The sequence below is a fragment of the Strix uralensis genome, chromosome 23 (genome assembly GCF_047716275.1).
Source record: "Strix uralensis isolate ZFMK-TIS-50842 chromosome 23, bStrUra1, whole genome shotgun sequence".
NCBI classification, from domain to species: Eukaryota; Metazoa; Chordata; class Aves; order Strigiformes; family Strigidae; genus Strix; species Strix uralensis.
Window position 1 is genome coordinate 3,812,748 of NC_133994.1, and position 26,437 is coordinate 3,839,184.

At 56.7% G+C, this 26,437-nt stretch overlaps 1 protein-coding gene across 6 annotated transcripts in view; it reads right to left on the minus strand.

Moving 5' to 3' along the window:
• AGRN (agrin) overlaps positions 1-26,437 on the minus strand; it is a 125,927-nt gene that overhangs the window by 13,072 nt on the left and 86,418 nt on the right. For 3 of the 6 annotated variants that reach the window (XM_074892790.1, XM_074892788.1, XM_074892793.1), the window contains 24 exons: positions 22,468-22,689; positions 20,746-20,940; positions 19,365-19,565; positions 17,642-17,787; positions 17,366-17,471; positions 16,913-17,026; positions 14,879-15,043; positions 14,229-14,372; positions 13,753-13,877; positions 13,023-13,128; positions 12,443-12,826; positions 12,152-12,286; positions 10,566-10,693; positions 8,091-8,205; positions 7,638-7,757; positions 6,614-6,970; positions 5,266-5,458; positions 4,394-4,609; positions 3,938-4,167; positions 3,339-3,473; positions 3,077-3,173; positions 2,498-2,662; positions 1,446-1,557; positions 399-410 (listed from right to left, as the gene is read on the minus strand). In XM_074892790.1, coding sequence (XP_074748891.1) covers positions 399-410; positions 1,446-1,557; positions 2,498-2,662; positions 3,077-3,173; positions 3,339-3,473; positions 3,938-4,167; positions 4,394-4,609; positions 5,266-5,458; positions 6,614-6,970; positions 7,638-7,757; positions 8,091-8,205; positions 10,566-10,693; positions 12,152-12,286; positions 12,443-12,826; positions 13,023-13,128; positions 13,753-13,877; positions 14,229-14,372; positions 14,879-15,043; positions 16,913-17,026; positions 17,366-17,471; positions 17,642-17,787; positions 19,365-19,565; positions 20,746-20,940; positions 22,468-22,689 — 3,923 coding nt within the window. The remainder of the gene's footprint in view (positions 1-398; positions 411-1,445; positions 1,558-2,497; positions 2,663-3,076; positions 3,174-3,338; positions 3,474-3,937; positions 4,168-4,393; positions 4,610-5,265; positions 5,459-6,613; positions 6,971-7,637; positions 7,758-8,090; positions 8,206-10,565; positions 10,694-12,151; positions 12,287-12,442; positions 12,827-13,022; positions 13,129-13,752; positions 13,878-14,228; positions 14,373-14,878; positions 15,044-16,912; positions 17,027-17,365; positions 17,472-17,641; positions 17,788-19,364; positions 19,566-20,745; positions 20,941-22,467; positions 22,690-26,437) is intronic. The other 3 variants (XM_074892794.1, XM_074892789.1, XM_074892791.1) reach the window with 2 other exon arrangements.

A 26,437-nucleotide genomic window follows, 5' to 3' on the forward strand; every position in this document is an offset into this window, starting at 1 on the left:
TCACCCTGCAGCCCAACAGCACGGCCAGTCCCAGGTGAGTCTTCAGCCACACGGGCACCCAAGGGGAGCCACGTCCCTTCCCGAGCCCCTGGGACAGACCCAGAGGCACACAGCAGCGAGGCAAAGGTGCAGTTATATGAATCACTAGCTAATGCTTTGTGGAGTGAACACGAGAAACATGACTGGATTAATTGAAATGCTTCTGAAACATGTAAAAACTGGCTGGAAATTAATGATGGAACAGGAAACAAGTGTCTCTAATCTACAGAGATCCTAAAGCTGCTTGGTCAGATGGGAAGGGGAGTGGGTGAAACACTGAGATCTGAATGGAAAACAAAAAAGAACAACGTGCCAATGGCAGATGAGATGGAGGTGCAGTGGGTCATACTTATCTTTACCTTACGGGATTTCTGGGATCCAGACAGCAGGGGAGGGAAAAATACAAATGAAAATCAAAGGGAGAGAGAAAAAGAGAGAGAGAGAGAGAAAAGGGAGATCAGTGGGTAACGTCGTAACATGCAGGGCTGCAAGACCACCGCTGCAACCAGTGCCCGGGGAAGGGGAGCTGCAGAAGGCAACAGGAGGGGCCACTGCCACCCTGCCAGAGAGGGGTAACCTTTGCTTGGAGAGAAGCTTGAAAAGATGAGTGAGGGGGAGGAAGAAAGCCCTTCTTTTGTGGGAATGCTGCGTAATCTTGATGCTGCACTTCTAGGTGGATCTTAAGGATGAGTTTGGCAGCAACCGGGGTTTTTCCTGCATTATCATCTTCCCCGCTGGAAAGGAGGATGAAAGGAAGGCCAGTGGCCCTGCCATGAAACCCCAGGGAACTGCTGTTTGAGCAGAGACGGAAGCGCAGAGGGGACAGGGCACAGGGAGAAGTCAGAGAGGAGAGCTGCCAGCTTGGAAAAAGAAGAGAGAAGGCGCTAATGGATTGAGCAGCAACAGTGCAACGCGGCTTTTACTACTCCGTGACTTCCTCCCGGCCGAGCTCTCTGCACAGGGCTCCTGAGCCCAGCACCAAGGGCACAGGCTGCCACCCCCAAGGGCCCAACACAGCGGCAGGATGGGCAGGGTGTGGACGTGCATGTGTGTGAGGCGGGGGCTCAGTCAAACACAGCCCTGAAACCATGGCCCCAAGAATCAGGGCATGTCACTGGCAAAGGTGCTGCAGCTCTGCGTGTGGTGGAGGATGAGGAGGGAGGAAGAGCTGGAGGAAGGGTGCCCTTGCTGTTGTACAGCACCAGGACCAGGCCACATAGTTAAGACAGGCAGGCAAGCTCTGCCCTGCAGCACCCTTTTTTCCCCAGGTCTTGCCTGCTCCTCCTCCACCCTTAAAGCCACGCACCACAGGGATTAAAAGCCCATGAGCCTGAGAACTTCTCATTTCACACAAGAGAGGAGCAGGGCTGGAAGCCCAGAGAGCTCTCCCTGGCCCATCAACTTACCGGAGACTCTCCCATCACCCTCTCGCCGTTGTTGATCCTCATTACCCCTTTGCGCCCATTCCTCTCCAACAAGACACTTATCCAGGTGTTGAGGGGAACTGGCTCTTTGCTCCTGGTAGTAAGGGAGGAGAAGACACATGGGGTGAGAGCTTGGCCGTCACCACCTGCAAACACAGAGCTGTAAACCTCCCCTGACCAGCCTGGGCTGCCTGGGCCACTGCAGCTTGGGTCCCAGCTCGCAGAATCCCAGAATCATCTCAGTTGGAAAAGACCTTGAAGCTCCTCCAGTCCAACCATGAACCTCACACTGACCGTTCCCAACTCCACCAGATCCCTCAGCGCTGGGTCAACCCGACTCTTCAACCCCTCCAGGGATGGGGACTCCCCCCCTGCCCTGGGCAGCCCATTCCAACGCCCAACAACCCCTTCTGCAAAGAAATCCTTCCTAAGAGCCAGTCTGACCCTGCCCTGGCGCAGCTTGAGGCCATTCCCTCTTGTCCTGGCACTTGTTCCTTGGCTCAAGAGACTCATCCCCCCCTCTCTGCACCCTCCTTTCAGGGAGTTGTAGAGGGCCATGAGTTCTCCCCTCAGCCTCCTCTTCTCCAGACTAAACCCCCCCAGTTCCCTCAGCCGCTCCCCATCAGACCTGTGCTCCAGACCCTGCACCAGCTCCGTTGCCCTTCTCTGGACACGCTCGAGTCATTCAATGGCCTTTTTGGAGTGAGGGGCCCAAAACTGAACCCAGTCATTGAGGGGCGGCTTCACCAGTGCTGAGTACAGGCGTAAGATCCCTTCCCAGTCCCTGCTGGCCACGCAGCCACAGACATTAGCCGGGGGCAGGCCCAGCCCTGCCCTGTCCCACAGAGGAACAGCCGACCAAGAGCCATTACTACAAACAGCCAAGGCCAGTATAGAGCCTGCTCTTCCCCGCTTCCTGAGGGTTTTCTGGGAAGGGGAGCTCAAAGCCAGTGCTGGACGCCAAAAGCCACCGCTGTCCCTCATACCTCTGTCGTCACCACCACCCTGACGAGCAGCTCCCCAGCCCGCTCTACCTGAGCACAGCTGCCCCTTTGCCCAGGTCGTATCTGTACTCCAGGTAGCCATCGTGTAAGGCCAGAGAGACAAAGTCCCCTTTGCCATCTGTCTTCTGGCCGTTGTAGAAGATCATGCCGTTGGGGTTCTTGGCCAGGAACACAACTTCTATGGACATTTTGTCCCTGAGGAGAGAAGGATTACGGATACCCTCCAATCCAGCTGCCCACACACTCTCTTCCTCCACCCTCATGTGCTGAGCCCCTGGAATACAGGTATGGCCGAGAGATGCCACCCCTGGAAGGCACCTTGCCAGGTCAGAGATGCATCTCCCACGTTCAGGATGCTGCTCCGCACTGCCTATTCTTTTACCCAGCCTGTTGCAACGCCAAGCGCCCAGGGCATGGGGCTGGCTCGGTCTGGCTGCAGGGATTCTAGTGATGCCAGTCCCTGTGGACAAAACCTCCAGCAGGCAGAAGGGAAGATCTCTGGGGAGAGCCAGTGTGTGATGGGCAAGGCTCAGAGCGTGAGCTCTCTCCCCCGAATCGGCCACGCAAGCGATGCGCTCGCCTGCCCCTCTCCCGGTCCCTGGCACTTACTGCAGGTCAGGAACGAAGGTCTGCAGCCCATTCAGCTCCAGGTAGGAGAAGCCATTGAACTCCGGGAGGAAGGGCATGGTGTGGTCCTGCTCTGTCACTGGGCACAAACGAGGGAATGGTGAGGAAGAGGAGGCAGAGCAGCTTCAGCCAGTGCCCCAGAGCCACAGCAGGCAAGGCCTCCTGGCCACCCAGGCTGGGGAAATGACCACCTTCAGTTCCACCCCCTTCCCCAGACCCGCTCCTCTGCCAGCTCCCGTCCCACCTAGCTCGCAGAAGTCTCCTTCCCGGCCCATGGGACAGGCGCACAAGGCACCTCCCTCCGGCAGCACCAGGCAGGTGGCAGAGACGTGGCAGGGCGTAGGGTCGCAGGGATTCCTCTCGTCAGCACACGTCGGGCCTGCAGCAGAAAAGGCAGCCTGTCACGTCAGCATCTCAAACCAACAGCCAGCAGGCACGGTTTGGCCAGAGACAAATGCCTCTGATGTCTCCTGATTCCCTGACAGCCTTTTTCTCCTGTCTCAGGTTGGGTTCCCATGACCCAAGAAGCTCCCCGCATCAGACCCCGCAAACGGCAGATGATACCCTCGCCAGACTACACCCCTAAAATGCAAGAGGAGATTTTTTTGTGCATGACAACAGATCCTGGCCCTTGTCTTCTGTGCGTATGAATACATTCTAAATTTATTGACTTCACTGGATGCGGCTCCATCCTGCACTTCTCCCTCTAACCCCCTGCTGACACTCCACACCACATCCCTCCCCGTTGCAGCTCGTACCATGAGCCCCAGAGGCTCTGGGATCCCCTCAGGACCACCCAGTGGGATCCAGAGCCTCAGCCATGCCCTGCCTGCAGCCCCGTACCAGTGTAGGTGTAGAGACACTCGCAGTGGAACATCTCTGCCTCCTTGACGTGGCAGATGCCACCATGGTGGCAGGGGTTGGGGTGACAGGGGTCGTTGCCACACTCGCCCACCCCGCTGCCATACAGCACATCACTGCCTTTCTCCCGCAGGTCGTACATCTGGTTGTTCACGTCCAGGAGGCGGATGCAGCCCTTCAGGCCGGTTGTAGCCGCCGTGCGATCGGCCACCCTGAGGGGACAGAGGACAAAGCGGGTAGGGGTTTTGTCCCTGAGGACTAAAATGCGGAGACCCTCCAAGCACCTGGGTCATGCTGTGCTCTCCAGAACGACATTAAAAGGCCCCTCCAGGCCTGGAGAAGCCCCACTCCACAAGAACTTGCTAGGAGGTGGCTGCAGCCACCGCGGATGCTCCACCCGCAGCAGCAGACGCTGTGACATCGAGCGCCCTCACTCACACAGCCATCTGGTCCTCCGGCGCTCCCCCGATGAACAGGTCTGTGTCAAGGTTGAGGCCGTCGGTGCCTGTCGGGCTCTCCCCGCTGACGTGGGGCTCCCCGTCGACAGACAACAAGCCGCTGCGGCGGTTGCGGTTCACCACTAACTGGTGCCACTTGCCAGGCTCAACGCGGACCTTGCTGGTGATGATGCCCGTGCCGGAGCCAGTGTTAAACCTGGAGCAGAAGAGGGGGAGGGCTGCGTCTGTGCCACCCTGCAGAAAAGTTGCATCTGTGCCACGGCACGGGGGCTGCTGCACCCCAGGGAGAAGCTGGGGGCACTCGGGAGCTCCCCTTCCTCTGGACCAAGCTGCAGTCGGAGCACGCAGCCATCCCCTGCTGAGTGTTGGGACCGACTGCCTGAGAACCTGTCTGGACGTTGCAGCCTCCAGAGGTCTGCTCTCCACCTCATCTCATCCCTAAACTGTGCCTTTGGCTTTCAGAACTAGAAAAGTCATTTCAGCTCAGATTTCTGGGGCCTTTCTCCCTTTCTTTTTCCTCCTGCATTTCTTTTTCCAGCAGAATAAGACAGCGCCAAAAGATGACCTCTCACTTGCTTAAAAAATCAACCTCCCACGCCTTTCAGCTTTTCAAAATTCAAACTGAAATAAGTGAATTGACTTTGTTGAAAAGTGCCACGGGGAATGAGTACCCTTAGTATTCCCATTACATTGGAAAAAACGCTCCTCCTCTTCTTGTTCAACTGATGCTACTGTTTCTTAGCCTGCAAATTCAAGCCCAGCATCCTCCTGGCGTTCTGCAAGGACCGTTCTGGCGAGAGCGGCTGCTCCACCTCCTCCACACCACACAGGGCTGAGGGGAAGGGCACCCACCTGAGCTCCACAAAGCCGCCAACCAGTGCCAGGGAAATGAAGTCTTTGCCGCGGTTCTGCCCGTTGTAGAGCAGCAGCCCGCTGAGCTCCACAGTCCTGAACTCCATGGCGATGCGCACGGTGTGGTATGCCTTCATCATCTTGAAGGCCAGGTAGGACTTGCCACCAAAGCTGGGGATGAAGTACCTGATAGCTGCAAGAGCCAGGGCCAGGGAGCAGCAGGAGAGAAAGGAAGAGGGGATGAAGTAGAGGAGGGAACAGACATGAGCCTGTGAACATTTTCCTACCTGTACAAACAGCGAGCTCTTGTGAAATGGCAGAAAGAAGCTTGCTCTCTCCTCTGGGCCCATGCGCCTGTGCAATTATCCCATCACCTCCTCCCAGACACTCATGCTGGTGGCAACCAACTCCTCTCGTGATGGCATGCCCCCCAAAAATTGCTCCCAGGCTTCAGAGATCTGTGGTATCGCTCCCCCAGTCTTTAGCTCCCAGTCAGCTCCCCCCAGTAAAGACCAGTGCTGTTGGTCCTTTCCATGCCCAGCTACCACATCCCCTGTGCCGTCAGCTGAGCTCTGCTGCACACACAGTTCCTCATAACTCAATTTCCCTGCTCCTTACATAATTTTTATCTGTCCTCCCAGAATCCCACATGACAGATTTTCATTCATCACTCCAGGCTTCTATTTATTGCAGCTGAGACTTTCCAAGGGACCTGGAAGGCCAAGCCCTATTAAAATTAACAGGGCTGGACACACACATCCAGTAGCAGCTTTGAGCGCTCCAGCTTATAGCTTTAGGGACAAAGCTTTTCAGGAACAAGCACTCACAACCATGCAGAGCCCCCAGCGTGACACCAAACTGGCAGTGGGAGCTCACAGTAAATAACAGCAGCTCTGGTTAAGCACGCTGCCAGGCTGCAGCTGTTTGCTAAGCAGCTCTGAGCGCCAGAAAATAAGAGCCTGAATTATCAGCACACATCTCCTGGTGTTCGAGAGGACAGCTAGTACCTGTCTCTCTGCTACACTAACTAGCAGTCACTAGCCGCAGGAGCTGCGAGCAACAGTGCCGTGAGCTGAGATAAAAAAGCAGAAGGTCACAATCCCCACGCTTCGGGGCACTGGTATATCAGAAGTGGAGCCAGGAAGAAATTGCTCCTGGCACTTTCTTACTCCGCAGCCTTGCTGTGCTTGCCTCCTACAACCTGTTCTTGGCAGAGTTAAGAAAGCTGGTTCAATTGACCCCTGCCTGGTGCGCATGCAGTGCCAGCGCTAGTTTTGGGGCTGGGTTTGCACATGTCCCCCCCCCGTCTCCCCCTCACCACGGACGGACAGAGCTCAGAAGCACGTACGTTTCTCACAGACGGCTCCCCCTTTGCCTGCCGGGCAGCTGCAGGTGAACTCCTTCCCATCGTCCTCGCAGGTGCCACCATGCAGGCAGGGGTGAGAGTCACAGGGCCGCGAAGGTTTTTTCGTGGCGGGGGGCTGGCGCGTGGGCTTCCGCCGCGTGGTGGCAGGGAGGGTGGACGTGGGTCTCTTGGTGCTCACAGCTCCTGCCGTCTTGGCGCTGGGTCGGCCCGCGGCGTCCAGGCGCAGGACATGGGCTGTGGTGGTGGCGGCAGCTGTGGTGTACCTGCGGGTGGTGGCGGGGGCCATGGTGGTGGCCGTGGTTGTGGTCACAGTGGTGGTGAAGAGCCTGGGGATCCAGTCTGAAACATAGAAAATGCGAGTGGAGGCTGGTGCTGTGCAATCCTCTCTGGGAAATAAAAAAAAAAAAAAAAAGCACTCGCTCGAGTTTTTGGGGTGGGATGGCAGCAGAGAGGCTTGGATGGGTGGCTCTCCCAGGCTACCACACGCCCCAAAGCCCAGGAGCCCGCTCCCCTCCACTCTCCAGGCCCCAGAGCTCCTGGTTTATAAGTCCAACAGCCCCACAGTGCTGCCCGCCCTTCCCTCCACCCTGGCGTGGGGGTAGACACGCTCCCAGGCAGAGCTGCGTGCCCGGTGCAGAGGTGGCCATGCGCCTTTTCTCCTGGAAAATCAGTGTTTCAGGTTTATCAGCATGAAATCACACGGGTTAGACTGGCCACTCCCTCAGGAGCACCAGGACGGGCTCAGTTTCCAGGACTGTGGGCAGTGTCATATCGCAGCGCTGCCGCTTGTCATGTACTGTGGAAGAAGGGAGCAATTTTACCCCCTTTATGCCCTTCCTGAGTTGAGAACATGGACTAACCCGTGAGACCTGGCTCTGAAGGGGAGGAAGCTTTTGACAGGTTACTGCTACAGATGAAAGTCCCTGGCAAGACCAGAAGAGCCAGCCTGCCCGTTCGAAAGCCTAAACCAAGAGCGGGGGACTGACCGCAGACAGGAAGGGCTCACCAAAGTCCATGAATTTAACGTGTTCCTGCTGGGGCTTCTTCACCAGGATGGTTTTCTTCTTGGAAGCTTTAATCTGCTTCAGCAGGGCCCCTTGGACATCAGCTGCCGTGTAGGAAGTGGCTGATCACAGCCAGGAGGAGAAAGGAGAAAGGCAAGAGTGACGATGCAGGCCCACCTAGCAGTTTCCCTCTCATGACCTCCCCACAATGCATCCACATCATTCCTTTCCCTAGGAAAATGTTTCCAGCCTTCCAGGCAGCAGCTTAGCTGCACCTCCTCCCAGCATCTGTTGATTTTGCTGGACAGAAGACAGCCCCAGCAAATTTTAATCAGGTTCTTTCATGCTCCTTGCCACACACGCGTGTCTCAGGCCGGCAGCCCCACTGGGAGAGCCTGTTCCTTCCTCAGGCGGATGGTGATGCCCCAGTGAACGAGCACCAGGAAGGCTCTTACCTGGGTCAAAGTGGGACTCCACAATGACACGGACAGCGCTGCTCTGCCCCAGGTCTCGGACACGGATGCTCTTGAAATCCTTCTTAACGTCAGAATTGCGGAAAAGCTCATCCAGCTAGTTGGTCGGAGGTGAAGGTGAAAAGATAAACAAACTGGTTAATGGGGAGATCCTAGGACATAGGTCCCTTCCATAAAAGAGCTTGAGTCTTGGTGAGTCTCCTGGGTTTCAACCCACAGGGGTTTGCATGCAAACCTTCGCAAGACATCCCACTGACACGTGCAGAGAACAGCGCTCTGTTGTGCAGGGTGATAATTTCAGATGATCCCTATTCTTTATGACCTCAAGGTAAGAACAGGGTCCAGGAATAGTGTGGAGAAAGTGATCTATTCCCATCGTACCCATGAAGAAGAGCGGAGCAGGGCCAGACCAGAGACACCTTGCAGTTCATACAGGGATTTTCTATCGTGTTGCATCTAAGTCTTACTGATCTCTTCTAAAGCTGTGTAAACCTGCTTAGGCACTTTGGAAAATCCCGTAAGGCACCATTCTGCATCTTTAAGTACCTGACTGCCTTTTAAAACTTGGTCTCAGACACTGCAGGATTTGTCTGAAGTCCCATGAAGGAGACAGTGACAGTCCAAGGCTTACAGCAAGTCAGGGCTTTAATACCCCTGCTAGCTATCTGTCCAGCCTTGGGCTGGACCAGCAGTTGTCACAGCTAAGTGGCCACTGCTTCCTTCCCTCAGCTTCAAGGCAAAGGCAGAAAAAAGTAATTAACTAATGGTGCTGTGGTATAGTCTCCCCTTATAAATCCAGGCACAGTGATCTCAGAGAGGTAAAGGAGCCCATCACGGGAGTTTGCAAGTAGATTGCGCAGGGACAACAGCGTGTTATTTGAGTGTGTCCAGAGGAGGGCAACGAAGCTGGTGCAGGGTCTGGAGCACAGGTCTGATGGGGAGCGGCTGAGGGAACTGGGGGGGTTTAGTCTGGAGAAGAGGAGGCTGAGGGGAGAACTCATGGCCCTCTACAACTCCCTGAAAGGAGGGTGCAGAGAGGGGGGATGAGTCTCTTGACCCAAGGAACAAGTGCCAGGACAAGAGGGAATGGCCTCAAGCTGCGCCAGGGCAGGGTCAGACTGGCTCTTAGGAAGTATTTCTTTGCAGAAGGGGTTGTTGGGCGTTGGAATGGGCTGCCCAGGGCAGGGGGGGAGTCCCCATCCCTGGAGGGGTTGAAGAGTCGGGTTGACCCAGCGCTGAGGGATCTGGTGGAGTTGGGAACGGTCAGTATGAGGTTCATGGTTGGACTGGAGGAGCTTCAAGGTCTTTTCCAAACGAGATGATTCTGTGATTCTGTAACAGGTCTCTGCAGCACAGGGCTGTGGCAGGAACACTCAGCCCAGCCCCAGACGGCCTCAGGGACAGAGGGCCTGTGCCATGCCCCCACTTCCTCCAGCCTGGGAAACCAGAAACCAGCAAATTCAGGGGAAGAGAACAGATGAACCAGTGAATGAATCTTTTGTGTGCATGTTTGCATCCTCAGATAGAAGCCACTGTTGTATTGGGAAATATTGCTATTGTGATACAGAACTGCATGAACCATATGGTCCATATGCCAGGCACACATCTGCTTATATGCCTGTACTAAAGGGCTTGCCAACTTCTAAGTGCAGCTTGGAACCAGCTCTAAATATGTTAATCTCCTTGCAAAGATGCTTTGTATTTGCTGTGCCACACTGCAGGCTACAGTATAATGTTGCCACCCCACCCAGCGCTGCCTTGGCATACCCACATGTACACATTGCCACGCAAAGCCCGCCTGCTCCAGGAGCTGGCAGGGCAGGGGGGTTCTCCTTAAAGGTGGGAAACTGGATTTACACAAGCAGCTTCCCAAGTTGTGTAGCTAAACTGGAGGGGCAGAGGGGTTTTGGACATGTTTTTGTCTAAGGGCTTTTCATGGAGATAAGGGCACTTTGGGAAATCCAGGGTGTTAAGGCAGAATATCTCTTGTCTGAACAGCCCCACCACCAAGATCAAGCTGAAAAAGGGTAATTTTTGAGCCAGCACATAACAAAGGATGGAACCCGCTGACACAGCATGTGGTAGAGGCTAATAACACATGTAGATGAGTGACTGGACAAATTCAGAGGGTACCTCTCAGTCAGATCTGGTGCATCATCTCCTTACACTCCGAAGTGCCCACCCCATAAAAGCACTGGCCCTGGCGTTAAGCCGTGCTCACTCCTAACTTTTGTAGGTTAAGCCCAGCTCAAAAAAACCCCAACAAAAAGCAATGCTCCTCCGAGGCTCTTGACACACGGTGCAGAGAGGTCTCTGCGCTCCCATTTGACAGACAGCAATGACAGGCCACGGGCTGCCCAGATGCCATCGCGAATGAGAAGACAGAGGTGGGCAGGGTCCTCTCTTTTTTTGCCAAAAAGCCCGAGCCAGACCCCAGATCAAGCGCAAAGAACTCACCGCGCTCTCAATGCTCCTGGCCGTCTCCCCAAAGAGCTCTGACTTGGGGTCAGCCATCTCAGGTGTGTAGAACAGCTCCTGGCCTTCCACCTCCTCCAAGATGAGGACTCCTTGGAAGACTTTGGTAGCTACGGGAGGGAGGGGAAACAAGACAAATGCCTTTAGTCGGCTCGTGGGCAGGAGAGAGGCGTGTGGCTGAGAGCCGCGAGGAGCATTCGAGTCCCTGGGGGGAAAGGGTGATGGCAGTGTGCGGGTAGTGCCAGTGTTGGGGTTAGTCTGGATGGGTCTGGGAGAGCGCCATGGAGGATTAGTATCAGAGGGTGCTGGAGCAGATGGCAAAGACCAGGCTGGAGATGGTAGCTTTTACCATACGGTTTCCTCTGAGCTCCGGCCCGGATAGCAGCCCCCCTGCACCGGCTGAGTAACAAGAGAAAGACGTTAGCCAGAGCAGCACATAGTCAACACGGCAGGATCAGACACGTGCATGCAAACGGGGGGCAGAGGAGGGCAAAATGTGGACTCTGGGCAAGGAGAAGACCTGTGCTGGGAGAGGGAAGCAGAGAACCTGGCTGCTACCAGGCTGTGGCCAGTCTTGCAAAACCAGAGCGAAACTGCAGCAGGAACCCAAGGTGTGGTTCCCTTCTGGGGGAGCTGTGGGAATGCAGAGGCAGCTATCGAAAGATCCCCGCTGCGGGTAACCACACGGGAGGTGGCCAGCAGTGTCCTTTCATGGGTTAAAAGGGGAACGTGGTGTCCAGAGGAAAAGGGGCTGTCCTGCTGGAAACCCCAAGGAACAGGGACAGCTAAGAAGGACCTCAGTGAGCAGTAAGGAAACATCTGGGAGACAGCCCCAGAGCAACAATTTTTAGGGAAATAGGGACGTATGTCAGGGCAACCAATACTCTTGACAGAGCACATGTGGCTCTGCATTTCCTCAACGTGGACAGTGTGAAAGGGACTGGAAGTAGGCAAGACAGATCCCACCTAGGACATGAGAGCAACACGCATCACTGGGAGCCACCGTGTGAGTCGAGAAGCTCAGACTCCCCCGGAAGCCCAGCAGGGACAGGGGGTTCTCCCCAGCTGCCCTGGCACCCAACTGGTCCTGGTCAGCCCAGGTCCTCTTACAGCCATCAGCGTAGATAAAGTGGGAATCCAAGAAATTCCCTCACCCCTCCTAGGGCCAGTCGTGAGCTCTGCAGAAGCCTGGGCAAAACACTGGTCAAAGTTTTAAGGCTGTAGCAGTGAAGGAAGAAAGTGGTCACCTAAGCGGAGAAAACTGCTGAGTGCCCTGGCTCCCCGTGTGAACAGCAGCACCCACCCGAGCCCTGGGGCTGGCTGCAGGGGGCTGCAGGTGGGCACAACGTCTGGTAGCTACCGTGGCTCAGCACGTCCCCATGAACGTCCCCTCAGGGACACGTCAGCCCCCAGACTGGACAGAGGAACCGTGCTCACTGCCAGCCGGGCCAGCGCAGCACCGTGCTGCTCTCAGTGGCATCTCTCCCTCTCCTGCACCCTCCAAGAGCTCAGTTTGTCTCCTGACCACCAAAAGGGAGCCCAGAGCCCAACCCCGAGGACAAACGCACCCGGACAGTTGGTGCCTTCCGCATCAGCAGCCGCCGTCTTGCCATCGGAGCAGCATCCCAGCGGGGTGTTGTAACACGTGGCCCTCTCGATGGCTGGGGTGGAAGTTACTTGGCTTTCCTCCACCTCCTCTTCCCCTGCGGAGCATTAAGAGGAGCATTCACCAGCAGGAGGTAAGACCTCACCTCTGTGGCAGAGAACAAGGCTGAGACACAGCTTCATTTCGTCGTGAGAGACAGGGGATGGTTGAGCCCACAACCGACCTGCCAAACCCAAGAAGTGCTCACACTCACCGGCAGAGCCTGCCCCGCTAGATTCCTGGTCTCCACTGCTGCCCATCTCTTGGTCTCCACTGCCTTCAGCGCTGCCTGATTCAACGTAGGCAGGCTGGGTGGTGGCCAGGACCACTGGTGCAGTGGAGAGAGGGCGCACGGTGGTCTTATACACCCCGTGGGTCATCCACGGTGTAGTGGCTGGTCTGGCAGTCGCGATGCGCCTTGTTGTAGGGTGACCTCTTTCCGTAGGCTTGGCTTCCAACAGCAGGGAGCTGGTAGCCAGCTCGGTGGGTTCTGGAGCCCGGGTGGTGAGCCGCAGTGGTGGAGGAAGGATTAACTTGTCCAAAGGCAGTGTGGGCAGCGGTGTGGGTGGTGAGGTGTGGCTTGTATGAGTGATGGACTCTGAAAGGAGCAGCGAGACGGGGTAGGTAAGGAGAGACAGGTCTGGGAAAGGCTGGCCGTGATGCTGGGAAGCACGTTGCAAACCCTCAGGCGCCTGCCCTGGGCAATGCATCCTCTGAGTGAGGAACTGCAGAGGAAGGAGGCAGCCAGACCCGGGTCCAGCATCAGGCCAGCACTGAGAGCAGCAGACACTCACCGTGGCACTGCCCCACATGCTTCACTGTGATGACCTGGCCCTGCCGGCAGGCGATGGTCTTCAGCTGGCACTGGTCCCCGTAGGTGACACCATCAGAGCCACACACCTGGGAGCAGAGGGGAAATGTGAGCTGCACCTTTGTCCCCCTCCAAGCCCCAGGCAAAATAAACCAGTCTCTAAATTCTGGGAGCAGAGACTTTGCAGAATCCCAGAATCATCTCAGTTGGAAAAGCCCCTGAAGATCCTCCAGTCCAACCATGAACCTCACACTGACCGTTCCCAACTCCACCAGATCCCTCAGCGCTGGGTCAACCCGACTCTTCAACCCCTCCAGGGATGGGGACTCCCCCCCTGCCCTGGGCAGCCCATTCCAACGCCCAACAACCCCTTCTGCAAAGAAATACTTCCTAAGAGCCAATCCAAAAGCAGTCCCTCTGACACAAAGAGGTGATGACCTGCACAGACGGACCCGGGGGCAGGCTGCGGAAGCCCAGGAGTGGAGCAGCTCAGAGGTGCCAGATGGGGCACAGAGCACCCAGCTCTGCTGGGAGACATCTATGACTCGCATGGCACCCTTCCCCACGCACCAGAGACAGTGCCCGAACCTGCCCACTCGCTTCTCATGGTGGGGAAAGAGACATCAGACTCCCGCGCTACCCGCGCTGGCCCGAGGCAGCTGAGGTAGCCACACGTCCCCGACACACCCCCCATGGCTTCCTCCCCTGCAAACCTTGGTCATGTTGGCCTCTGAGCAGAGCGGGGATGGGCACTCGCAGTGGGCAAAGCCGTTGACTTCCACGCACGAGGCCCCAAACTCGCAGCTCATTTCCTCGCAGGATTTTGGGGCTGATGGGTCTGGGGTAGGGAGAGAAGGGGGAGGAGATGATCAACCAGCATGTACTGAATCAAAATCCCTCTCTCCTCCCAGTGGGTCTGAGCTCTCCCAGGCACTCACCAACGCAGTTCAGACCAGTGGACAAGACAGACCTTCCCCAAAGAGAGAAACAGTCTCTCAGGCTGTGCATGAGTGCACAGATAACGGGAACCCAGCCAGGAGTGGAGCCCAGAGTCCCTTTCCCCCAAGCACAAGCACACAGGGTGGGAGGGAAGCGTTTCTTTCACAGGCCTATGTGTTGCCCTGCAGCAGTACTCAAGCCCCCATTTCCCGGTGCCCCACACAACCCCTCTGGTACGTGGCTCCCTCACCTTTCTCACAGCCAGTCATGCCCAGCTTGCTGCCATTGGGGCACTGGTTGCATTTCATGCCAGTGATACCAGTCTTGCAGGAGCACAATCCAGTCATCTGCTCACAGTCATCACGCACTGAGCCCACCGGGTCGCAGTTACAGGCTGAGCAAGAAGGGAAAAAAAGACACTGTTTTGCTGGTGGATTTGTGGAGCCAACAGCAGACTCATCCAGGACCCCCCGCAATCCAAGAGAAGAGTGACGAGGAGGGTCCAGGGGAGGACTGTAATGCTGAGTGACCCCAAACGAGCTGCAGGAACCTGCCTCCACCCTCTGCCATCTGACCACTGTCCTCCGGCTTGTGATCCCACGTCTGCTCCACAGACACGTGCAGGGACACCTCACGCTGGGCTCAAGCAGCCCTGCAGAACATTTGGCCAGGGAGCAGGCCCACGAAAGGAGACACCACCTCGCAGCCAAGCTTCAGGCCACCCTGCCCCTTGTGCACGGAGCAAGTCATCAAACTTTGCAAAAACAGCCGCTGGAGGGGACTTAGAGTAGCACCAACAGTAGGGCTCGTTGGTTTAAATACCACGATACCCCACGGTGCCTGTGCCCGCAGAGAGCTGTGTGGGATGAGGGGGGAGGGCCCTGCCCTGCCCGCACTCACGCGTGCAGCCGCTCTTGCTGTCGGTGACGATGCCGCGGAAGTTCCAGAAGCCGGGCTCGCAGCGGTCGCACTTCAGGCCCCCCACGCCGGGCTTGCAGGAGCACTGTCCCGTAGCGGGGTCGCAGGCTCCCCCATAGGAGCCATAGGGGTTGCACTGGCAGGTGCCTGTGAGCCGGAGAGAGAGAACGTGGGGCTGAGGAGAGAACATCAGGGCGGAGGGACCGACTGCCGAGCCACCGAGGTGCTCAGCCAGGGCAGGGACGTGGCCTCACGCTGGGCACGGGGAGGTTTCACCAGCTGCTGTCGACGTTTCTCCTCTGCCCCAGCTACGAGGGGGAACTAAACCTTCAGGGATTAACCCGCTCGCTTTGCTGTCATCAAGAACTCCTCTCTCATTAACATCAAAGGGGGAGGAAGCTATTAGAAGTTTATTATTAATTCATTAATTAGGAACTTGATGGAGGGAAATGATCCAAAGATAGACAGAGAGACGCTTCCTTTATCCACAGGGAGCAGAGCTGGTGAGAAAGGGAGACCTTGGGAGCAGCAAGTAGGGTGCACGAGCACATCCCCAGCCTGCCAGAGGCAGGGAAACGGCATGTCCAGAACAGGCAGCCACGGATAAATCTGCCCTGGGGACCTCAAGCTGCTGGTTAAGTGGCAATTACCTCCTGATGTATGCCTGCTGCCAACACAGGGACACAGGTGAGACAGAAACTGGTGGGATGCTGAATCCCAGTCAACTGGGAAGCTGTGTCCATGGCGCGGAGGGCAGGGGACAGGACTTCCATCAGAGACACAGGAACAGAATCACAGAATCATTCCGGTTGGAAAAGACCCTCGGGATCATTGAGTCCAACCATCAGCCCTACTCTACAAAGTTCTCCCCCACACCACATCCCCCAACATCTCATCTAAATGACCCTTAAACACACCCAGGGATGGTGACTCCACCCCCTCCCTGGGCAGCCTATTCCACACTCTGACCACTCTTTCTGTGAAAAACTTTTTCCTAATGTCCAGTCACTGAACATCACTGGCAGGGCACTGCTAAAAGCGAAATGCTCATGTCCTCCCTAGCATCCCTCTGACCAGCTCCTCCCGGCTCTGCTGGCCCCCCCTTGGCCAGCACAGGCCACGCGTCTGCTCTTCCACTGCCCACCTCGGCCTGCAGCCCGTCCCGTGCACCCCCTGCCAGGAGATCTCTGGACATTCTCTGAATGCTGCTGCTTTTTAAATTATACGGCACATTAAACAGCACTACATCCTCATCAGGCAGGCATTAGCCAGGCCCAAGCCTGGCGTGAACCGTGTCTCCGTGGGCTAATGTGTTTCCCTAACAAGCGGTCACAGCCTCAGCTGTTAAGAGTTTGCTAATGCTTTTCAAAATGTGCCTTCTGCTAAAGTGCTGACTCCAATAATTATTTAATAAATATTAATGAAACAATTGCCAGCTCAGCTTCCTGCACAGTGCAGTCACCCACTAGCCACCGGTCCTGCGGTGGCCTGCAGAAGGTCCCCAGGCGAACCCAAAAGCTCTGCTCCACCTCAGCCTGCAGTGCAAGGATACAAGCAATATTTTTGTCCCTCAGGCCAGTGAAAAGCCCGAAGCTTCTAGCAATGGGTTGGAGGCACAGCGGGCACAGTCTGGGCCTAGGGGCACCTTCTGCGGCGTCCAGCACAGACTCAGCACCAGACAAGTTCTGAGCCACCATCCTCTCTTCCTGCATTTCAGAGGGATTTCGACCTGGAAGTTGCCCTTTTGAGAGGACAAGAGCATCACTAGTAGACACAGAAGGCGAAGCATGTGCGCACATCTCCATGTGTGCATGCTGTGAGCCTGGACCTGGGGATAAATGGAGGCTTTTTGAGCCTGGGAGGTCACTGGTTAGCTAAGGAATGGGGAGGGTCCACCCTTCTTCATTTCTCCTGGGATGGGACCTCCAGTCCCCCCTCCACCTGATCTCTCCTGCCTTCCAGCCTTCCTTGAAGGTCCTTCATGCCCCCCGAGGTGGGAACACAATATTCACTCACTTGGGCATCCAGCTGCACCCACTCCGAGCGCCAAGGTCATGTTGTCTGGGCAGCACCCATAGATGGTCTGGCTGCAGTGCACAACCAGGAGAGGCGGCGGGGTTGTGGCGAGGGCTGCAGAGGAAGGCAGAGGGGTACAGGTTATTTCTGGCAGGCAGGCTGTGGCAGGGCACGTATGGATGGAGCAGCTAGAAGCATTCCTGCAAAACCACAGGATTCTGGGAACGGCTGATGCGGTGAGGTCCTAACCTTGGCCAGGGGAAAGCGCAGGGCATGGAACAGGAATGATGCAGCGGGGATCAGCAAACCAACACAGCCGCTGCTGTGTCCTTAGGGAGCACTTTCTTGCTTGGCCCCAGGGCAAGGGCATGTGTTAGTGCAGGGTGCCAGGCTGGGGACCGGTGCACACAGCTTGGGTCAGCCTGGGGGACTGGCTGCCTTCGGGGGACTCACCGCGGCAGGCTCCTTGGCTAGTGACATAGAGATCCTGGCGTTTTTCACACCGTGTCTTCTTCAGCTCACACTCGTTGGTGTAGGTCACACCATCAGAGCCACACACCTGCCAGGACAGGGAGGGGAACAGCTCAGGGCAGTGGCTGGCGCAGGAAGGTTCCCTATCCATGGGATGCCCTCTCCTGCCCAGGAAAGCATGCGGGAAAGCCACCAGGACGAAGGGAGGAGGGGAGCGAGGACTGCAGCAGGCAGCCCAGGACTGCTCGGCGTGCTTACCGGGTTGCGTGGCACTGCCAGGCAGGTGAAGTCACACACACAGCGGTCATCCTCAGCATCCTCGTCCCACCAGCCCCCGTACTGCCGGCACCGGTCCTGCTCACACTCACTACCGTCGCCGGAGCCCGAGCCCCCTGAGCCGCACTCTGGAGTGAAGGAGGACGATGGTGAGAAAGGGCTCGTGCCCAGCAGGGCAGAGTCAGGGGAGAGCAGCAGGGATGGGGCCAAAACCCTTCTCCTGACACGAGGCCGTGCCCCGGGCAGGGGAAGCAGCCCACAGCCACACAGGCCCGTTCAAATCATAGCAGGTTTAACCTCTTCAGCACAGGCAACCCCAGAATGCTGGGCCCACATATATTAGGATGCTTATGCCTGGACCTCAGAGATCCCTCTCCCTTACAGAAAGAAGATTCTCCCACCGCTGTCTCAAGATTGGGCTAAGCCTACAGAATGAAAACCACAAAGGGATGCTTCAGCAGCTGGCCTGAAGTCTTCCTCTCTACCTCTTTTCCTATCACCGCAGGAGCAAAAGCAAGGATCCTGTGGCTACCAGTGCGCTGCAGGCTAGCTGGAGATCAGACCACTAAAAGCCACGCACAGGAGGAAGAGCTGCCACTTGACTTAGCGACAGCTTAACTCCATGCTTTGATCCGACTCCTTCCCCTTCTCCTGCCCTCCCAAACACACAGTGCAGCAGGGAGATCGCTGCTGCTCATATAAAGATGGAAACCAGAGCAGAGGAAGGGATGGGGTTTGGGTTTAGTTTGCAGTTCAGTGAGGCAGATATTCTTAACAATATATAAACTCTGTCCCTAGCCTGGCTGCCTCTCCATAGATGCTCAGAGCTCCAGCAGCAAGAGAGAGATGTTGCTGATTTCAAAGGCTTCTTAAAGGGAAAGGGGGGTGAAGGAAAACCTGGGCCCTTTTACTGAGTGATCAAAGGCTGGGATTTGGCATTACACAGAGAATTATTTAAGATCTTTTCCCAGAGGGACATCAACCTGAAATTCCCCAAGGAGGGCTGTGATCAAACACCGTGTTATGTCTTCCCCTCTCCCTAAGCTCTGCCATAGCACTGAAGTCCTTTCCAGCTAGACTACATGTACAATGAGCCAGAGAATCTCAGCTCACCGGGTCAGTACATCAGAGCGGTGAGGTTTAGGCACCTCCTGCACTTGGAATCAGCCAGTGTTAACCTACAGCTTCCCCCCTACACTGGGAAAACTCAGTAGGTTCTTAGTTGCTAGCCTGGCCAAGCAAGGTACAAGCCAACCCCACGACCTTGCCTGGCACTTAGTACCGAGTCAATAGTGGCCCCAGACCAGGCTCTGGGGCAGCCCCTGGGGCAGAGGGAAGCAAAGAGGCGGCCAGGCTCCCTGCCCCAGGAATGGCTCCATTCTCCCCCCGCCAGCTGAGGCCTGCCCAAGTGTGAAATTAAAGCAGTGATAAACTCCTTGCCCAGCCGATTAGGTGGCATCATCTCTCATTACTGCTGGATCCAGGAAGACAAAGGGAAAAGGGAGGTGGCAGGTGGGGTGCTGGGTGACAGCGGCTGGGCAGGAAGGAGTGTCACTGGTACAGGACTGCTCTGCTGGGGGTGTCACAGGGCTCACGGGGCAGGCAGCAAGGGGGAGAGCCCGCTGTGTGCAGCCTCACCCCTCCCTCACCCTCTCCCCCCCCCACCTTTCACACCCACCCGGCCGGAGGAACGGCAGCAACCTACCGTCCTCACACGGCCCCATCCTGGCAACCTCGATGCTCTTCTGCTGCTGGCAGGAGGCCACCTGCAGCTCGCACTGGTTGTCGTAGGTGAGGCCGTCGCTGCCGCAGAGCTGGGCGAAGGGCTGCCTCTCGCAGCGCGGGCACACGCACTGCCCAGCCACACACCTGCTGCCGAAGGAGCACACCGTGCTGCCGCAGGACTCTGCGAGGCGAGAGGGAGCAACCACGGTCAGACAGCGGGGGGACCTTTGCAGCCAACTGCCCAGTGTCACAGAGCTGGGGACCACTAACTTGCCCTCAGAGGAAAGGAGAGAAGTCCTCCTTCCCCAGAGCGGTTTGTTATTGCTTATTTAAACTGCACACGGACAGGTGCCAGTCCTGAGCGTTTCCGATTCCCACCAGCACCCACAGGTGTTGTGTCCAACAGCTTTTTCTTGGAGACCACTAAGAAATCCCATTTACTCTCATGGTGTATTCTGACTTCAGCTCCTGCTCGCAGAGCACTAAGCGCCATCTGCCACACTCGGTCGTTTTTCGCTCCCAAATTTAGAGAGGATCTCCCTGCACAGTTCAGCCCTAGAACACCAGACCCAGCTGGACAGGTTTTATGAGGCTCAAAGCATTGCTTTTACTGAAGTAGCATTTGTCCTAATGAAGAACCTAGGCAGGGCTTTTAATTCATTAAGAAATTAGCACAGACAGTTCCCTGGGCTGGGGAGTGGGGAGGAGACACGTGAGCACAGATGAATTAACCCCCAGGGGATGGAGGGAAGGGAAGGCTACTGGGATGAGCTGTGTGATCAAACAGACTCTTGACACCTTCCGTTCTGGTGGTAGCTATTAACATGGTTTTAAGCCCAAGTTCTTTGCTTGGCTCAATGGACATTAGCCCAATTTCTTTGCTTGGCTCTGACAAGTAACAAAGAGGGCAGATACCACCTATGATGCGTAGCTGCTTGAGAGGCTCAATATGCCCAAATCTTGTGAAGATGAAAGGGAAGACCACACCAGACAAGGTGAAAAGCCTCAGGCAGGGTCTCCTGAGTGACCAGCCAGAAACTGCAGCCCAGGGCTGGGCTGCTGGGTAAGCCCTGTTACTCTGGAGCTCATATCCTCCTGGGAAGTCTTAAAAATAACCAATAAAGGCACCAGGAGGAGTGCTAGGGAGACTCTCCACACATCCCCACTCTGGGGTTTCTCTGGTGCCTCCCAGGGCTGCCAAACCCATGGGCTGTGAGTGCTACAAATGACTGGGGAGCCTTGGATGGCCACGGGAAGGCAGCTCAGTGGGGCCCGGGTGGCCAGCGGGGCTGAGCATCCGCTCTCTGAAATGCCACCAGCGGGACAGAGACAAGGGCAGAAGGGGATCTTGCCAGACTCACTGCAGTCTCCTTGGGCAGCCACCAAAATGTTCGTCTGCTGTGTGCAGGCCCGGACGTGGAGCTCGCACTCGCTGCCGTAGGTGTTGCCATCTGTGCCGCACACGGGCTGAGAGGAGGGAACACACTCCGTGGGGCACACGCACCTTCCCGTCTCCGCCTCGCAGATGGCCCCAAACTGGCACTTGCCACAACGGTCTGCACAAAGAACAAACCCTGGAGGTTAACACAACACGGCAGGCAGGCACCGCTGTCAAATAAAGTGCCAGAGCAGAAATAAAACCCCACTGCAACCTCCTCCCCCAGGTTGAGCCCCTGCAGACCCCAGGAGCAGAAGCCGAGGCAAGGGCTGCAGGAGGAGGGAGAGTCAGCTCGGAGGCAGAAAGGCAATAACTACTCGTAAAAGCCATCAGGACCAGGAGTAACCCCGATGAAATGTCACCGGAGCTGTATGCTGTTCGAGCTAAACAGGAGGTGGGAGAGAGAGAGCAGGGGGCTGAGTGCAATTACAAGGAGCGATAAATCAGTCCCAGCCCTGGGAGGAGGAGCGCAGCACCCCAGGCAGCCAGCGGCCAGTCCCCCGGGGGGGGAGAAAAGCAGCCGGATTCACACACGGCAAGACAGCAGGGCGGGAGGAGGTGGTCAGCCGGGAAGGGGGACACCACCTCCCCTCGTTTATCGGGGTGCCAGCAGTGCTGGACGCACGTAAAACACAGCACCGGCTCCCAGCGCCCTGCCACCCCCCGCAGCGGGATCCTCAGCCTGCTGCTGCAAACACACGCACAGCACACGCACACAGGCTCGGGGCAGAGAAGACGTTTATCTTCGTAATAACTCACTTGCAAAGGAGCTGTCACTCGTTGCAGGAGAGACCGGACTCCAGCCAGCCCATCTCCTCTCTCCTGACTCCTGGGTATTTAGTGATTCACGGCTTCCTTTTCTCCTTCAGACAAACACCCCTCTCCCCTCCCCACCATTTCAATTCATGAGGAATTTGGCTCAAAGATGGGTTTTCTTATTTTTCTTTCACACGGCAGCTGCTGCCTTTGCATGGGGGAGGGAAGATGCAACAACCCCCTGCTTGGTTTGTGCAGACTGTTGGCCAGGAGGTTTCTATCTACAGCACAAAGCTTGCAGCCACGCCTGGGCTCTGCAGGTTGGCAGAGGGGCTGCTCAAGGCAGCCTGCGGGCAGACAAGGGCAGCTCAAACGTGCCTGACAGCCGTATTTGCATCCTTCATTGTTTCTCCTGTGACTGCGTGGAGCTGGTACCAGCATTTTCTTCTGACCTGAATCTCTCTGGGCCCTCTGCGATGCTGCAAGCAGGGAGCTCCACAGGTTGGAAGGGGTCTTCCTTTTCTAAAGGAAGGGTCTTCCTTTCCTCTGCTGTCTCAAAGCCCTTACGGCTCAGGAGCATGTTCCCCAAGCGCAGCACAGTGGGGAAGTGACGGTAAGGGATCAAGCCCAGCTTTGACAGGGCACGGCTATGTCACACACCAGCCTTAGGTGGAAAGACAGGCACCAGCTCCTGATGCCCAGCCTGGAAGTTAGGGGCAGAAACACTGTATTTTGACAAAACAGCAGTAAGTCTAGCCCCACCTGGGCAAATACAACTCAAAAGCCCTCTGTCCCCGTGGCCGGCGCCACATTTGTGCCTAAGACACCGCCTGCTCCCAGCAAGTGAACCCGAGTTATGGAGGAGGAACCCCCAGAGATCGGCTCTTACCACAGGGCCCCTTGTGCTTCACTTTGATGTCTTTCTTGAGGACACAGGCCATGGAGTCGAGCTCGCAGGGGTTGCCGTAGGTGCGGTTGTCGGTGCCGCACACGGGGTCGTAGCGGCCCTGGCAGACCTGCTGGCACTCGCACACGGCCTCCTGGTTCTTCACCACGCACGTGGCCCCGAAGGTGCACTCCACGCTCAGGCACGGGCTCGGCGTGCCCAGGTCTGCAGGGGGGACAGGAGAGAAAGGCACCGGCCTCAATCCGCCGCTTCCCCGGCTCGCCGTGCACAGCAACGCATGCCAGCACCCCCAGCCTCAGGCCCACGCCTGCCTCCCCCCGCCTCAAGCCGTGGCAAATGCACAGAGCTCCTGGCCTTGGCACCAGCCCAGCGCCTGCACCCTCCATGCCACCCCGACATGCCTGGCTCAGCATCTTCCCCATGCTTGGCAGAGGTTAGGGATGGGAAGCAGGCACAAGATCTTCTCCCTGCACGCCATGAACAGGACTCCTGCCTCGTCTCCTCCATCCCATCCCCATCCCAGCTACATTCTGCCCCGAGGGGCCAGCCAGACGTGGGATCAGCCCTGCGGGTTTTTGCCCCAAACCCCGATGTCTGGGTCTCCCCAGCAGCTCACAGCCAGCATCAAGAACAAGCATCACATGCTGCGGGAGAACAACAGACTCAGGCCCCTTGTTGCCAGGAGGGGAGCCAGCGCTTCTTTTCCCTGCCTGCGAAGTCAGATCTGAACACCCAGCTCTGTGGCAGAAGGAGGACAGGAGGCAGCAGAAAGCCCTCCTCGGCATGGGTCTCGGTGCCTCCAGGACACTCGCTACATCACCACGCAGTACCTGGCACTGGCCGCTGAACCCTCCATAGCAGCTCACACGGGCACAGTTCCCTCCACTGAGGCCTCGCATCCTCAGAATCACACTGAGGATGAACAGCTCACGCTAATACCCCGTGGCAATACCCTGGAAGACCTGGCTGGAGAGGACACCTCCATCTGGCTTCACCACACAGCCTGTCTCTCTCCTCTCCCCTCCCTAGCAGCTCAGCTCCATTCCCCTCCCCTTGCAAGCTGGTGTTGGAAAGGCCAGGGAGCTGCTGGGTGGCAGGATGAAGGGACCTGGTGTCCTTGCTTCAGCCCAGTCCTTGGGCATCTGGCTCCGGCAGCAGAGCCCTGAGGCTCCCTGGGGATGGGTAATGCTCCGCAGCAGGGGTTGCAGGCAGAGAGGCAGCACTCCCCTCTGCTCACAAACTGGAGCTGCTTCATCAAAGTCAGCCGAGCCGGTGGCACCTTCCCTGCAAGATGCCCGGCAGCGATGAGGTGAGCAGCCAGCCCTGATGGTGACAGCAAAGAGAAAAGGCTGCATCCCACTGCCTGGTACAGCTCTGCAACTGCTTGCAGGGAAAGCCCTGTGGGTCCACCCACTTCCCAGCCCGCCGTGCCCCTCCAGGAACACCCTCCACCAGCCAGAAGCCGAGCCAGGTGGCTAAAAGCCAGGACTGGTCGTGCTGCTGGGGAGAAACCCAGCACTGCCACGGAGAGACCCAGCACTGCCCAGTGACCCCTCCCTGTGACTCAAGACAAAAGCCCTGAGGACATGGGGCAAGGAAAGGACACAGATTTAATCCGTGCTAAACACTGACAAGGACACATGAGACAAAACAGATGTGGGGAACAGACAATGCGGCCAAGACGAGATGGATGCAACAGGCAGACACAGCGCAGCCCCACCACCACCATACAGCGAGGCAGGCACAGAGACGGAGTGTAGGGGGCGAAGACAAAGCCCTCCAGAGCCTGCTGGCGTGGCACAGGGCACGGGGCAACATGTCCATTTTCCTCCCTTGCTTGGATCAGGGTGAAAATATCTGCAGAGCAAGAGCAAGGCTTGAGCCCTCCGGAGGCTGGCTGCATGCTGTCAACCAGTGACAAAATGGCCCATAGCAATGGCACAGGCAAGTCTGAATTTTGGATTTAGCTCCTTGGGAAGCACCTACCAAGTTGAAACTTAGAGCCAAGGGTCTGCAAAGGAACAGGGAAGAGGGAGACAGTTCAGGCACATGGCCACTACTTCAAGCCAGGCTTTTCAACTGTCCCCAACTTGCCTGATGCTGAGGAGTTTGCGAGCAGTTCCTAAGGACCAGGAACCGTTCCCTGCTGTGCTCAGCCCTGTGACACTGCTCACACCTCCTGCCAGTGTTTCACTTTTTTAAAACAACACCTGTACCATAATCGTGTCCCCCAAACACACAGACACACGCTTGCATGAGGAAGCACCTCTGCTGGACACAATTAGGCAGTGAGGCTGCAACGAGCTAGGCATGAAGCGAATACATTCGCTCATTTGAAATCCAAATTCACACTCTTGTCTCGGGGAGCAAGGGAGCAGTGAGTGAGAGCGCCGGGAGGTGCCAGGCCTGATGGAGAAAACTGCCCTGACACTCCTCGCCCTTCCTAAGCAGGCAAACCTGCAGAGATGCAGCACATGTAGCTCCTTCACAGCCTGAATCTCAGCCTGTGAAATTTCACAAACAGCCTTGGGCACCTGCAGACGTCACTGGGGATTTTTGGCACCAATTTTGATGTGGGCGGATATAATGAGGACCTACTGAGCAAGGACCTTAGGCTGTGCTATAATCAAGACCTGCTTTGATTCCTGGCCCTTCTCCATCTTGTAGGCAGGGAAACTGAGGCACAGAACAAGTGAAATGCTCATTCTGCATCCTGATTGATTCAAGGGCATGATCCCTCACCTGCTGCCAAGCTTTGCAGAAACCTAACCAAGCCCCGGGACCTGGGGACACTGAGCTCTCCTGCCAGCCCTGCCTGTGGATGGCTTCAGAGAAGAGGCTCTGAAGCTGCTTTGTAACCCATCACACCCCGTCGATCTGTGCCCGTGACACCCAGCGGGCTCCGGCACCAGCTCCACAGGGACACAGGGGGAGTATTCCTAGGGAAGAACCACATCTGAGCACAGACAGCTCCTCAGTGGTTCCAAAAGGCACGTGGTGCTTTGCTGGACACTGGGGAGGGGAGCTGCAATCCCTGCAGAGCCCCTGCCCACGGGACTTGCACAGAGAAGCGTGACACACATTACGGAGAGCAAAGGGACAAGCATCACAGTCCCAGGCAGGCAGAAGTCTCTGGGAAGGAGGAGGTGGGGAAGAAAGGGGGGTTAGTCGGGGGCAAAAGGAGAGGTAAGATCAACCAGGAGCGGTCCAGACTGATGTATCAGCCGAAGAGGGGCTTGCTAAGGCGTGGGGGGCTCACAGCACCCACCTCTGCTCCCACTCTCATTCGCCTCGAAGGGTCAAGCCGCAGCAAGCATCAGACAAGACCCCACTGCACTGCAAGGCATTTCCAATCCAGCAGGAAGTGTTTGGGGCGAGGGATGGGAGCAAAACCAGGGCAATCTCTCCATCCCAGGGGCTCTCAAGCAAAACTAGAGAGGTGGGGAGCAGTGAGAAGAGGCCAGGACTGTCACTGGCTACGGAGAAGGGGAGAAAGCCGACCTCCTAGCAGAGATGTCCGGGTAGGGAGCAGAAGGGTGCTGCGAGGACACAATTCCTTCCTCCAAACAGGCAACACTGTAAAACACAAGACACAGACGAAAAAGGAAAGAGAGAGAGAGAGAGAGCGAAGGGAAAAAGAGAGCTGGGAGGGGAGAGAGAGCAGAGAGAGGCAAGGAGGAAAAGACAGATGCAACTACAGACACCTTCCCTCCACCTCCTGTCCACATCGGTCTCATCCCATCCCTTCTTTCTCAGCTACACCATCGCAGTGTCATAGTAGAGAAGGATTAAAAACAAGGCCTGGACTGTTTTGTTTGGCTTTGCCTCCTTTGCCTTGCTGCTGGAAAAGACAGCAGCAAAGCTCAGAGTTCATTAGACAGGTACGTGTGAGAGGTTAAAACACTGTGACCGTACTAACGGTCTGGCCTCCCTTCCCTTCCCTGGCTCCATG